General features: G+C 37.8%; 1 protein-coding gene across 4 annotated transcripts in view; it reads left to right on the top strand.

Annotated features, from left to right (window-relative positions):
- NDRG1 (N-myc downstream regulated 1) overlaps positions 1–12,109 on the top strand; it is a 95,336-nt gene that overhangs the window by 59,267 nt on the left and 23,960 nt on the right. For all 4 annotated transcript variants that reach the window (XM_060775897.2, XM_060775899.2, XM_060775898.2 and 1 more), the window contains one exon: positions 11,868–11,946. In XM_060775897.2, coding sequence (XP_060631880.1) covers positions 11,868–11,946 — 79 coding nt within the window. The remainder of the gene's footprint in view (positions 1–11,867; positions 11,947–12,109) is intronic.

Here is a 12,109-nt window from a genome sequence, read left to right on the forward strand (position 1 = left end):
AGAATATAAATCCATATAATGCTTAGAGCAAAAAGGGATGCTCTCATCTAACTGTGTTGTACAGGCGCCAATAAACTAAAATCTGGGTTAATCTGCTTTGGGATCAATGGATTGCAGTACCATTCACTGCTTCTCCCTTTTTGAGAAGGAGAGAATCTGCTAAAAATCAAAATTACATTTCTATAATGGATTTGTTTGGTCAATCAGGTTTCGCAGGATGATATTCTGGGAACTGTTAGTTGTGATTTTTTGATATATCTATAAGAGCTTCCGAAGTTTGGTATTATTTCCACAAAACTGGAACTCAGGTTTACAAAAGTTAAGAGTGATACTGTGGGATCAGTAATAGCAATGGATGGTAGAAAAGCATTGTAAATTAGGTTGCTTGAAATCAAGGTATGTATGTATTGGGGAACATGAGTAAGTCACTGTGTGCAAACATCTGTGCAAACATCCATCCTAGTTCTAAAAACAAACATTCTGTATTGCATAAAATTCTATTTGTCATTTTACTGTCTACTTTCCTAAGTAGTACAAAAGTTCAACCGATAGACTTGTGTCTAAGAAAATGTAGTCCAAGTAGATCAAGTAAACTTAAAGTCAAGGGACATTTGGTTTTTTGTTGGTACCATCAAGTTACTTATTTACTTTTGATGCCCCCATGAGTTTGGTAGGATTTTCATAGGCAAGAAGCACGGAGAAGTGGTTTTGTCAGTTCCTTCCTCTGAAATATAGTGCTTAGCTTCCAAGATCACACTAGATTTGATGCCTTTTGGATATCTCTTTACATTGACTTGTGAGAAAACAGTAATAAAAAGAAGTTTGCTCAGAACATGGATTAGCTTATATTCCCCTAGAATCAAACCCCTATGAACACAATTTTTGTATGTGTTATGACATGTGTCCTGAATTGAGAGACCTTTCATGACCCACCATGAGTGGAATTATAATTGTCTTGGAAATGCATGTACTGTACTCCATGTTGAAAATGCAGGCGCCTCTGATGATCCATATCTCTGTTTGTGAATATCTTAATACTGAACTTATTAGAATTAACTGATAGTCATAAACAGTAAAAGGACAGTGTAATCATTAACTTTGTGAACTTTGACTAAGGATTCTTGGCTTCAAAATTGTTGATGGAACACAGTTGCTGAATTTGTACCAGTCCCTGCCTGGTCCTAGCTAAACTCATAGTTAGCGATAGTGATAGACTTAAGAGTTTAATTCATCGTGTGACTTTAACTTGAAACACTCTTAACTTAAAGTGAATTTTCATTTCCCTCCCTGAACCCCCCCCCTCATTTTTGTTATGTTTTAAAATAAGAAAATAACAAATAATGTATAAATGAACATTCACATGGAACAATAAAAAAAGAAAGATCAACATTAAAATGGTAGAAGCACAAAGTTGTGGCCCAAAGATAGAAGTACAAAGTTGGGTCAAAAAAAAGCACAAATCATAAAGTGAAGAGGCAGAAGCATCATTTTCTTCATACTGTACTATTTCCAGTCTCCCTCCATGAAGCCAAACATACCAGGATTCTCTGGGGTCCAGGGTCTGGCTCTATTGCATCACTATAAAGCAGTGATATAATCTACTAAACTATAATCTGGTTATCACATTTGGAATTCTGGAAGCCTCTTTAGATTCCTCCCGTTCGTTCTTGTACTGTTGAAGTGAACCTCATTGCAAGCAAATATAGAATATATTTTGAAGGAACTCTATTCCACACAGGGGCCCTTTACTACAATGTGCCATAATTTGTAAAAAGAAAAGTGAGTTATTGTGACAGACCCACATTAAGCCATTTGCTAGGCATTGCAAGTAATAGTTGCACATGATTTATTATCTTGCTAAGGTGGTAGACCCCACTTGGTTGCATATAAAATGTGACTTGCTACTTTTTTTTTTTACTCTTGGTATGTTTATGTACTTTGTTCAAGCTGCTGATAAAGTTATCTATTGCAGGAATTGTTTGACTTGCCGGATATACTTGAGCATGTTAAATGTTGCAGCATACATCTAGGTCATGTTTACAAAGGGAGGGAATTGATATGAGAGAACATTCTCCCAGAAAAAGGGCTTGTAGTAGATAAATGTGAAGTCCTGATGTTATTTGCTAAGAGGATTTGAATGTTTCCGCTGGAAAATGCAAATCGTCCTAAAATGGTAGAGTCAGAGAGAAAGCATTCAGGCTGTTGAATGTTTTATTTTGGATTATTTCATAGCAATTTCAACCAAATGATTTCTGAATTCTCAATGCCCCTTGTCAAAGTAATTATCAGTTGAGGAAAATAAGGCCTGGTTGCTTTCTACTTTTCACATGCTGAAGTTCTGAAATGCATTTCTGGGTTTCTTTCAAAGTGTAGAGGATTGCTCTGGTTTTCAAAGCAAAGCCTTCCTGTTGCAGTTTTAAACATTGAAAACATGAACATATAAATAAATGCAAATAATACAATTTTCATTTCATTTCAACTGGAAACAGGTGACAGCATCAGGTGATAATGCAATTTAAGAAACATTCTTAATTGTAGGGTGCACTATTGAGGACCTGAAGATCTATTTAAAAGTAGTCAGCTACAGCAGAAATGCCTCCTATGGCATTCCATAAGGATGGGATCACCACAAAATAGTTTCAAGCTGCACCCTTATCAGTTCCCATTAATATTATCTCTAGCTTCTCTGAATTAAAATTCAGTTTGCTTGCTTGATTATATACACTATAAAACTGAGAAGCACTCAACTCATAAGCAAGTGCTCAGAAGTGCTTGTTAACCTCTAAGGACCATAGACTTGGAGTGTCTTTATAAACAAATAAATGAATAGCAAGGAGACATTTGAGGGTTTTTTTTTTTTAAAAAGTTGGATACTAGAATACATTTTTAGTTCTTCTTCTCCATCATGACATCATCTAATTCAGCATCTGTTTGAATATAGTATAAATTTACCTGTCTCACATTTTAGCAGCCATAGGAAATGTATAACTTGAATAGTTAAGCATTTCAAAATAGTATCTCAAGGTCTGCTTTTAGTTGATCATTCCAAGCATTGCTTTTTTTGATTTTGCACTAAATTGCATCTCTTCTATAGTAAGTTTGTTGAAAATTCGTATATACTTAAATCCAAGATAGGAAATGTGAGGTCTTTGTTATTAGAGAAAAATGCTGTCACAACAAAGAATAAGATTTCGGGAATGAAGCCTTTTACATTTTAGAAACACTATGATTAATATGCAGCTTTCTATCATGTGTAAGTTTTGTCTATAAAGTTCAGTTGAACATAATTATTTGTCTAGTAACTGGGTAAGACTATATTTTGATTTTAGGTGCTCTCTTGGAAGATGGGGAAAACAAATTAAAATGGGCCGTTTTGCTCAGTAATCAAAAGTATTTTAGTACTTGGATAACTTGAAGAGATTTGTTTTAGTTGGTCTAAAATACTGTTAAAACTTATGTCTACAACAAAAACTATTCTAGACTGGTGTTGTAAGGTATATCTTCAGAAGGAATATTTTAGATGTGAAAAAATATGCAAAGCAGCATGCTTTGGTATTAGATAGGGAATTATGTATTTTTGCAGAAATTTGAAATTTTTATTGTTTTTCTGGGATCTACTGCAGTCGCTACTTTCAATATTTAGCAGATGTCTTATGTAATTTTGTTAAAGTTAATGGGGCAAATTGGTAATGGTAAGTTGAATTGAATTAAAGCTGACGTGGAAAACTAAAAAGCATTCCGCTCTTGCAAGATTGTGTTTAGTGTTGGATTTTGTGTATTAATTAGTCTTTTGAAATCAACATAAAAATAATATCAAAATCAAGTGTTATTCAACATTCCTTGAAGAGACAGTTCAGAACATTTTAGGTAGGTAACTGCACCTAAAATAAAAAATGGTCCTTCTAACTGTGTTCTGAGCCAATTAATAAATTGGCAAGGAAGGAGTTGAAGGGATTGGTTGCAAGGACAGGGAAAACATAGTTCAAGGACAGGTTGGTTACAAGAACACGGACAACGTAGTTCAAGATTAAGGACTGCAAATGTATTTACTCAGACCAACCAAAGATAGCAGTGTAGTAGGTGCATATTCAGGTTAGAGAACTGCTTAGTGGGATTTCAAAATTAAATTAAAGGAAGAAGATATTTCTGGGCAGGGTGATGACTCCGGAAGAACTAAAATGGGATTTGCTGACAGAGAATATTCTCCCCAGTGGAAGACTTATAATTCTTATAAGTTCTGTGGTGGTGGTTGCTAATGACTAGAAGTATTTTACTCTGACCCCATGGTGATAATTGTTTGTATCTTGTTTTGGTGAGTTTTTGGAATCATATTGATATATTGGTAACATTTTCTGGGCAGTTTCCAATATGATTCATCAACTAGTTTATGACAAGATAGGTATGGACATGTAAGAGAATAATCTCAATATCCTAAACACGGAAATGTCTTAACAATTGATAGAATCGGAGTTGGATGAGATCCCAAGTGCCATCCAGTCCAATCCTATACCATGCAGGAACATTCAGTCAAAGCACTCCCGACACATAGCAACTGTGTGATGGCACTCCTGGCTACAGCTGACACCTGAGATTCCAGGTTCAGTGATGAGTCCAGGATCATCCCCAGACTGTGAACCTGTGTCTTCAGGGGGAGTGTGACCCCACCCAGCACAGGTTGTAATCCCACACCCTGATCCGCCCTCCGACTGACCAGGAATACCTCTGTTTTGTCTGGATTTAGCTTCAATTTATTAACCCTCATCCAGTCCATCACTGATTTAGGGGCAGGGCAGCATCCTGGGCTTTTGGTGGAAAAGAGTTGGGTGTCATTTTCTTAGTTTGGCCCAGATCTCCACTCTGGTCATTTTGGATTCTGATCCTGTCCTCTGATTTTGTCCTAATATATACCACTTAATTTGGTATCATTTGTCAATTTGATAAGCATGCCTTCTATTTTATCACCCAAGTCATTGATAGAGATTTTGAATAGTACTGGGTCCAGGACTAAGCCTTGTGGCACTCAACTAGTAACTTCTCTCCAGGATGAAGAGGAACCATTGTTGAGCACTCTTTGGGTTAACAGTATCACTGTCTAGCTTGTATTTTACTAGCTGATTTGCATGTAGAACTAAGGCTGGACAGGAAATTTATTTGTGGGTTGTTGTAGGGTTTTTCAGGCTATATGGCCATGTTCTAGAGGCATTCTCTCCTGACGTTTCGTCTGCATCTATGGCCAGCATCCTCAGAGGTAGTGATACTTCTGAGGATGCTTGCCATAGATGCAGGCAAAACGTCATGAGAGAATGCCTCTAGAACATGGCCATATAGCCCGAAAAAACCTACAACAACCCAGTGATTCCGGCCATGAAAGCCTTCGACAATAAATTTATTTGTGTTTGGCAAAGGCTGGAGGTGTCTGAGCTCGAAATAACATAGACCCCCCCCCCCCCCATGCCCCATATTTCTTAATTTCCTGCTAAAATACTCTACTAAAACTGTTGCCAGTTTCAAGTAGTCTGTTTATTGACTGGTTCTGATCTGTCACAATGAAAATGAATAACAGTTAAAAGTCTGATGATAAACAGCGCAACATTTTGCATTTCCCTATTTAATTAGCTTTGTGTAGATTTTTGCCTTGTGAGTGACCTCTTACGGACCTCAGTCGGAATCCAAGGAATGTTCCATTCTTTAAATGGACAATTCTTGACTCAAGTTCTTGACCACTGTTGTCTTCTTGTGGGTGGATTGAAAAATATGTTATTTCTTCATACTTATAAGATAAGTGCTTTTGAGAGAAACATAGGTACAGCCATTCTAGTGTGAAATCTTCTATTGCAGTTTGTAATAATATGCTAAATATAGTCCAGAGCAATAACAAGGAAATAATGTCTCATTTGTCTTCACTACATGGCCATGCAACTTCTGTTCTATAGACAGAAGTAAAATTACTTCCTGTTTGTTTTGGGCTGGTTATGCGACTGAATAGGAAATGTGAAACCAGTAGGCTTTAAAAAAAAGAGATGTATTTTGAAACTAGGTTGCTAAATGAGGGCTCGGCAAGGTAAATTGCTTGGATTTTAGTTGGATGAGTTTTGTACAAGTACAGGTTAAATCTCCCTTGTTCCATTGGGACCATACTTTTAAAAATTATTTTGGACTACCAGTATTTGCATATTTATAGTGAATGGAGGAACATCTGTCTGTGTATACAAATAAAATGAGATTTCTTGGTGATGCGACCAAGGCCTAATGCAATATTCATTTTTGTTTCATATATACCTTATACACATAGCCTAAAGGTAATTTTATACATGATCTTTAATACATTTGTACATGAAACATTTGTGAGCATGGGATTCTCAGAAAGCAATAGTATCATTTTTTTTAGTTCTGCATGTGGGTAATTTGGTTTCTGGAGTTTTTGGAATTCTGGATAAGGGATGTTCAACCTATATTAGAGGTAGCAGAGAATAGTGCCGCAACTATACACTAGTATGGCTACTTCCACTTCTAGTTCTCCTGCTGCATGGTGAAGGGAGAAAGGGAGGGAAGCTCTACTCATTTGGAAATCATAACACTTTGGGCTCTACATCTTTTGTGGAATTATCTTAGTGCAGGGATGCTTCCAGAACCAGAGATGTATGATCTTGTGACAGAGTGGTGTAGTCACAATGAATGCCTATGTATTTGGGACCCAACTCTTTGTATTTTTGCTTGCCAGTTTGGCAAGTGTATTTTGTTTATTTGAAAGGAATTTGCTACATAATTAGAGCCCATTATTTCTAACAAGTATGACAGTGTTGAGCTTTAATCCTTACCTAAATTGGCAGGAATTGGAATTAATGAGACTGAAGTTGATGGGAGCCTGCTAGGACTGCGTCAGCAAGCTTTTCTGTGACAAGACCTTGTGACCTCCCAATTCGTGTAAAGTAGGATAGCTAGCAGGAGGGAGCCTTGTTTTACACTCAGCAGAATGCCTGTCAGGATGAACAACTATGGAGATAAAATAGGTTTTGTATTTTGACCCTTTGAACACAGGAGTAGAGTCCTCTCTGTATGTGGTGTGTGCATATTTATGTAAACAAAAGATCTGTGTTATGGATATGTAATTAAGCCAAACAAGCATTGCAGTTTGTTGTTGTTGTTGCATCCATTTAAATAATTTCTAAGTTATGACACTAGGATGAACCTATTATGGATTTCCTCAGGCAGAGGTGGTCAGGAAAGATTTGACACTGCCTTCCTCTGGTGCTGAGGGAATTGCCCAAGGTTACCCAGTTGGTTTTCATGACTGATGACTGATTTGACCTCTGCTTTTTGGAATTGCCCAGTACTAAAACCACTATACCACACTGGTTCTAATATTTTGATAAAAAATCTGGTAAAACAAGGCTCCCCAGTCAATTGTGTCTCTTAGGTTTAGTCCAAAAGGACTAAAACACCTATACAAGCTTACCATTGACTGTGCCAAAACACCTAGAAGGAGATATACTTTCCAACCTGGTGTCCAGTGATTTATATATGGGATTGTTAAAGCGTCTCACAGTGACATTTATTAGAAGTGGCAAGATAATCTTGTGATTTGTACATGTGGACCCATATTAACAGGCAGGGGCTCTGTGTCAGAGCTAGAGCTCTCAACTTCCCTCCAGTCAGTTCAGAAATAGCATGTGTTTCCTTAGCAATGTTGCACTGTTCTTCTGCAAAGCTTTAAATTTTTCTCATCACTTTACTCCGGAAAGCTACTTGTTGAATTTTCATGTCAGTGTTGTTGGGAGTTCTTACAGTTTTCATGTATGCAGGGTGTTTGGCATGATTCATGCTATATATCCTGTTTGGAATGGATTGTGGGAAATTGTGTGAAGCAACTTACTATCTACTGTTTTTACTTTGCTGTAATACTTTGAAAATGGGTGCTGTTCAGAGTTAACCCTTTGGCTCTCTTGTCATCTGTGTCCTGCTGCCTCCACTCCTTTGCGTTGGAAAGTCAGATGGGGGCTCACAATGTGCAAGCAGCTCCCACACCATTAATCTGCAAGGACACACCATTCTGCCTCTCTGTCTGAATCTTAGACCAGGAGTGAAGGGACCCAAAAATAAATATGCATGCTGGATATGGAGCAGACTAAAGGTAGAGAATCTTATAAATACAAAAAAATCTGTGGGAAATCCCAAACCTCTCCAGGTAGTACAGAGAAGGACTCTTTTTTGAAGACATCGTTAGAGTAGACATTACAGAACTGAGTATGTTTCCATTGAGTCAGCCTTCACAATTGCCCCCAGAAACTGCCTTAGAGTTGGTCCTTCTTTGGGGCAGTGTCTGGGGGCACTTGTGACAGCCCCAAGACCCCTTGCCAGACAAAAGGCATTGTCTTGGCAAGACTGAAGTAAAGCTGCCAGACCATTCTGTGCTTGGATATTGGATCACAAATGTGTCCTTTATCTAAGGCAGGTCTGCACAACCTATGACCCTCCAGCTGTTTTGGCCTTCAACTCCCAGAATTCCTGGCCATTGGTCAAGCTGAGTAGGGGCCACAGTTTGTGCAGTCCTGATTTAAGGCAACAGTCTTGCGCTTCATACCTTTTAGAATCCAATGTTCAAGTAGCTTATTTGCTCCATTGTTTCTGGTTTTCTTTTTTAAACGCAATTAGATTACACTATGTAACAAAAGCTGAAAAAAAGTCTTCCTGGTTTGAAAGTGCTATTTCCTGTTTAATTGTGCCGTGCTTGCCTTGAAAGTAGTTGTTATACTCCAGAAACCTCGTTTTTGTTGCTGTCACAAACTGTGTTGAATTGATTGAGTCTCTATCAGATATTGAAAAACTATAGCAAAATGTGCTGCAGGATGTCCTACAAAAACAAAGGTTTTGCAGTTTAATAAACATTTTCCATGTTTTTATGATAGAACCATTTAGGAAATTATATTTATATCCCAGGGACAAAAATCATGTTACACAGTGTTATCAATCTCTTTATGAGTTATACTGTTTATACTTTTCCTAATATTTTTGCTCTTAAATGAATCCACACATATTTCCATAACTTAAACTTAGAATTCAGGAACATGCCCTTTGGAAAGTCATTCCTTGGTTTCTGAGAAGGATCCAGAACTCAAGCAAGGTTTGTCCATATGGTCTTATCTCCCTCTAGAGGCAAAAGATTGGTAGGCAGCCACTGGAGTTTCATAGCTCTCTGTTTTACCAGAACAGCTATCAGGTGTTGTGGAAGGTTTTCATTGCTGGAAGCACTGTGTTGTTCGGACTGTGTGGCCATGTTCCAGTAGTATTCTCTCCTGTTGTTTCGCCTTCACAGATGCAGGCGAAACATTAGGAGAGAATGCTGCTGGAACATGGCTAAACAGCCTGAAAAACTCGCAGCAATCCAACTATCAGGTGCTGATACAACTTTCTAAGTTGATACTCTATTTGTTCATCATATAAATTTTTTGTTGTTCAGTATGTTAAACATATATAATGTTGAGAGGTTAACATTGTGGAAATCTGTGATTCTGAAGCAGACATACAAATCCAAGAGCAGTATAAAAATCTTAATTAAAAAGACCTTGTTTCACCACTTAATGCTTCAATTCTTAACCAATATTGTTGGAGGGTTGCTTTTTGGTTAAATGACAGCTAGCATTCTGCAGCTGATTGAAAACCACAATGTGTAAACTTCATTATGTGCTATGTGTGAACTGCCCACTGCTGGAAAACAGCAAGACCTCTTTCTTCAGCTTCCCCTCCTACAGTTTCCTTCATTATTTGTATGATGTTTACTTGAAAGAAAGATCTTGTTATGTTCCTTCCAGTGGACTACCAGAAACCTAATAGGCAGCAGTGTTCTCATACTTTGTCCTGGCCTAGCCTTTATTCGTTTGCTTGAAGTAGGTTGAAGATGTTCCATTAGGTTGGTTTGTGCTCCAGGTATCTCAATCTAGGAGTCTGCCTGTGAGAACCGTAGTTTTGTGTCTCTGTGTAACAGAAATCCTGATTTGTCAGCCAGGAGATATGCCTATCCAATCATTAACTTTTTAATATTTATTTATTTATTTACAGCATTTTTACCCCGCCCTTCTCAACCCCCCCGGGGGGGGGGGGGAGAGAGACTCAGAGCGGCTAACAAAGGCAGCAATTTGATGCCATAATCAATAACACAGTATAAAACCATAAATACATACAGAGTTATATGTATTTGGAAGGATTCTTAATGGCATAATCATTTGTCATAACCATGCAAAAGTTGCTCTGAGAAAATGCACATTGACTTCAGCAAGCCAATGAATTTTGTGGGGTCTTCTTAGACAAAGAATGATCTGAGATTGTTTTGTCAGTTTCTTTCTCAAAAATGTAATCTATAGCACCAAGTATTTAAGTGGTATCATAATTTATTGACAGTAGTCTTATTTTTTTAATTGGGTGCCTGAAATTTTGTCCTGAATTGACGCTGTAGATCAGGCATGGGCAAACTTCGGCCCTCCAGGTGTTTTGGACTTCAACTCCCACAATTCCTAACAGTCTACCAGCTGTTAGGAATTGTGGGAGTTGAAGTCCAAAACACCTGGAGGGCCGAAGTTTGCCAATGCCTGCTGTAGATGGACATGAATCAAGACATCATAAACTATGGGGACAGAAGGGAAGAAAATGCAGATAGTGACAAATAACTGTTGCTGTTCATAAGTTAAGCTGACCCCTTCTGAACAAATTAACCTCTTATAACACAGCCATTTATAAATACAAACATTATAGCCCATTGTATTGTCGAAGGCTTTCATGGCTGGAATCACTAGGTTCTTGTGGGGTTTTTTGGGCTATAGAGCCATGTTCTAGAAGCATTTCTCCTGACATTTCGCCTGCAGCTATGGCAAGCATCCTCAGAGGTAGTCACTACCTCTGAGGATGCTTGCCATAGCTGCAGGCGAAATGTCAGGAGAAATGCTTCTAGAACATGGCTCTATAGCCCAAAAAACCCACAAGAACCTAATATTGCCCATTATTAATAACCCTTTTTGTGGGAATATCCCCAGGCCATACCTGGGGATCCTGCAGCCCAATAAGGCTTGTGTTGAAGAAAATAGCTTTATTCAAACAGTGTAAAGCTTTATAGTTCACAACACTTTGCATGATATGTTCCCTAAAACTGGTCCTCATCAGCTACCTGGCTGCTGCTCTTTGGGCCACCTGAAGTTTATGGATATTTTTCAAAAACACGACATAAATAACTCAAACAGTTGGGAATAGAAGCATCAATTAAGGTGTCAGAAAATGTATTGAATTGCCAATGGCTTTTCTAGAGAGGAAATGTTTTTTTTAAAAAAAATAGCATGGGATGTGTTTCAGTTTATACCTATATCAAGTAGAAAGCACCTTTCATATTTAAACTATCACGAATCCTAATCAATTAATATATACTGGCAAACTGGGGGTTTTCTTCTGTTTTTGTAGGACAATTTGCTTTTTTTTTAAAAAAAATCCTTCATCCAGGTAGTAGCATTTAATCAGTGAATGTGAACTGAGTCAAATTTTAGCAATACTGAAATTACAAGAATGGCAGAAACACATCTGTTTTGGAAGTTAAGTACTCCTATTAAGGAATGTGGGAATTGGGATCATTCTTTTCTGTGTAATGTTTAGTTGGATAATATTATTGAAGACACCTGGCCCTTGTTCCTGATCTTAATTGGGAAACAAGGTCAGGAATATATGTAAAGAAAGACCTATCATTTCAGTCTGCACCACATGTTTATCTTATCATAGCTGTGGTTTATGCATTTTTATGTTCCTCAGTGCTTGATGTTGTAGAAGCTTGGTTATGTTCATAGTAAATATTGGATGCAATCAAGCTAATCCCCTTTCCTCCTTTTTTAAAGGTACCAGCTACTGAAAATGTCAGGGGAAGGCCCTGACTCGCACATTACTGAGGTGAAACCATTAGTGGACAAAGAGGAGGTAAGCTTAAATTACTGTACTGACGGACCATCAATTTTCATGTACACCTGCCTGCATAGCGTTATTTTTTTAATGTAGTGTACTTTCACTAGGGTTTTGTGCTCCAAGGCCCTGCAAAAGTGAGGGGCCTAATGTATTTGCACATCTTAAATCAGTACTTCTG

The sequence above is a fragment of the Anolis sagrei genome, chromosome 4 (assembly GCF_037176765.1).
Source record: "Anolis sagrei isolate rAnoSag1 chromosome 4, rAnoSag1.mat, whole genome shotgun sequence".
In the NCBI taxonomy this organism is placed as follows: Eukaryota; Metazoa; Chordata; class Lepidosauria; order Squamata; family Dactyloidae; genus Anolis; species Anolis sagrei.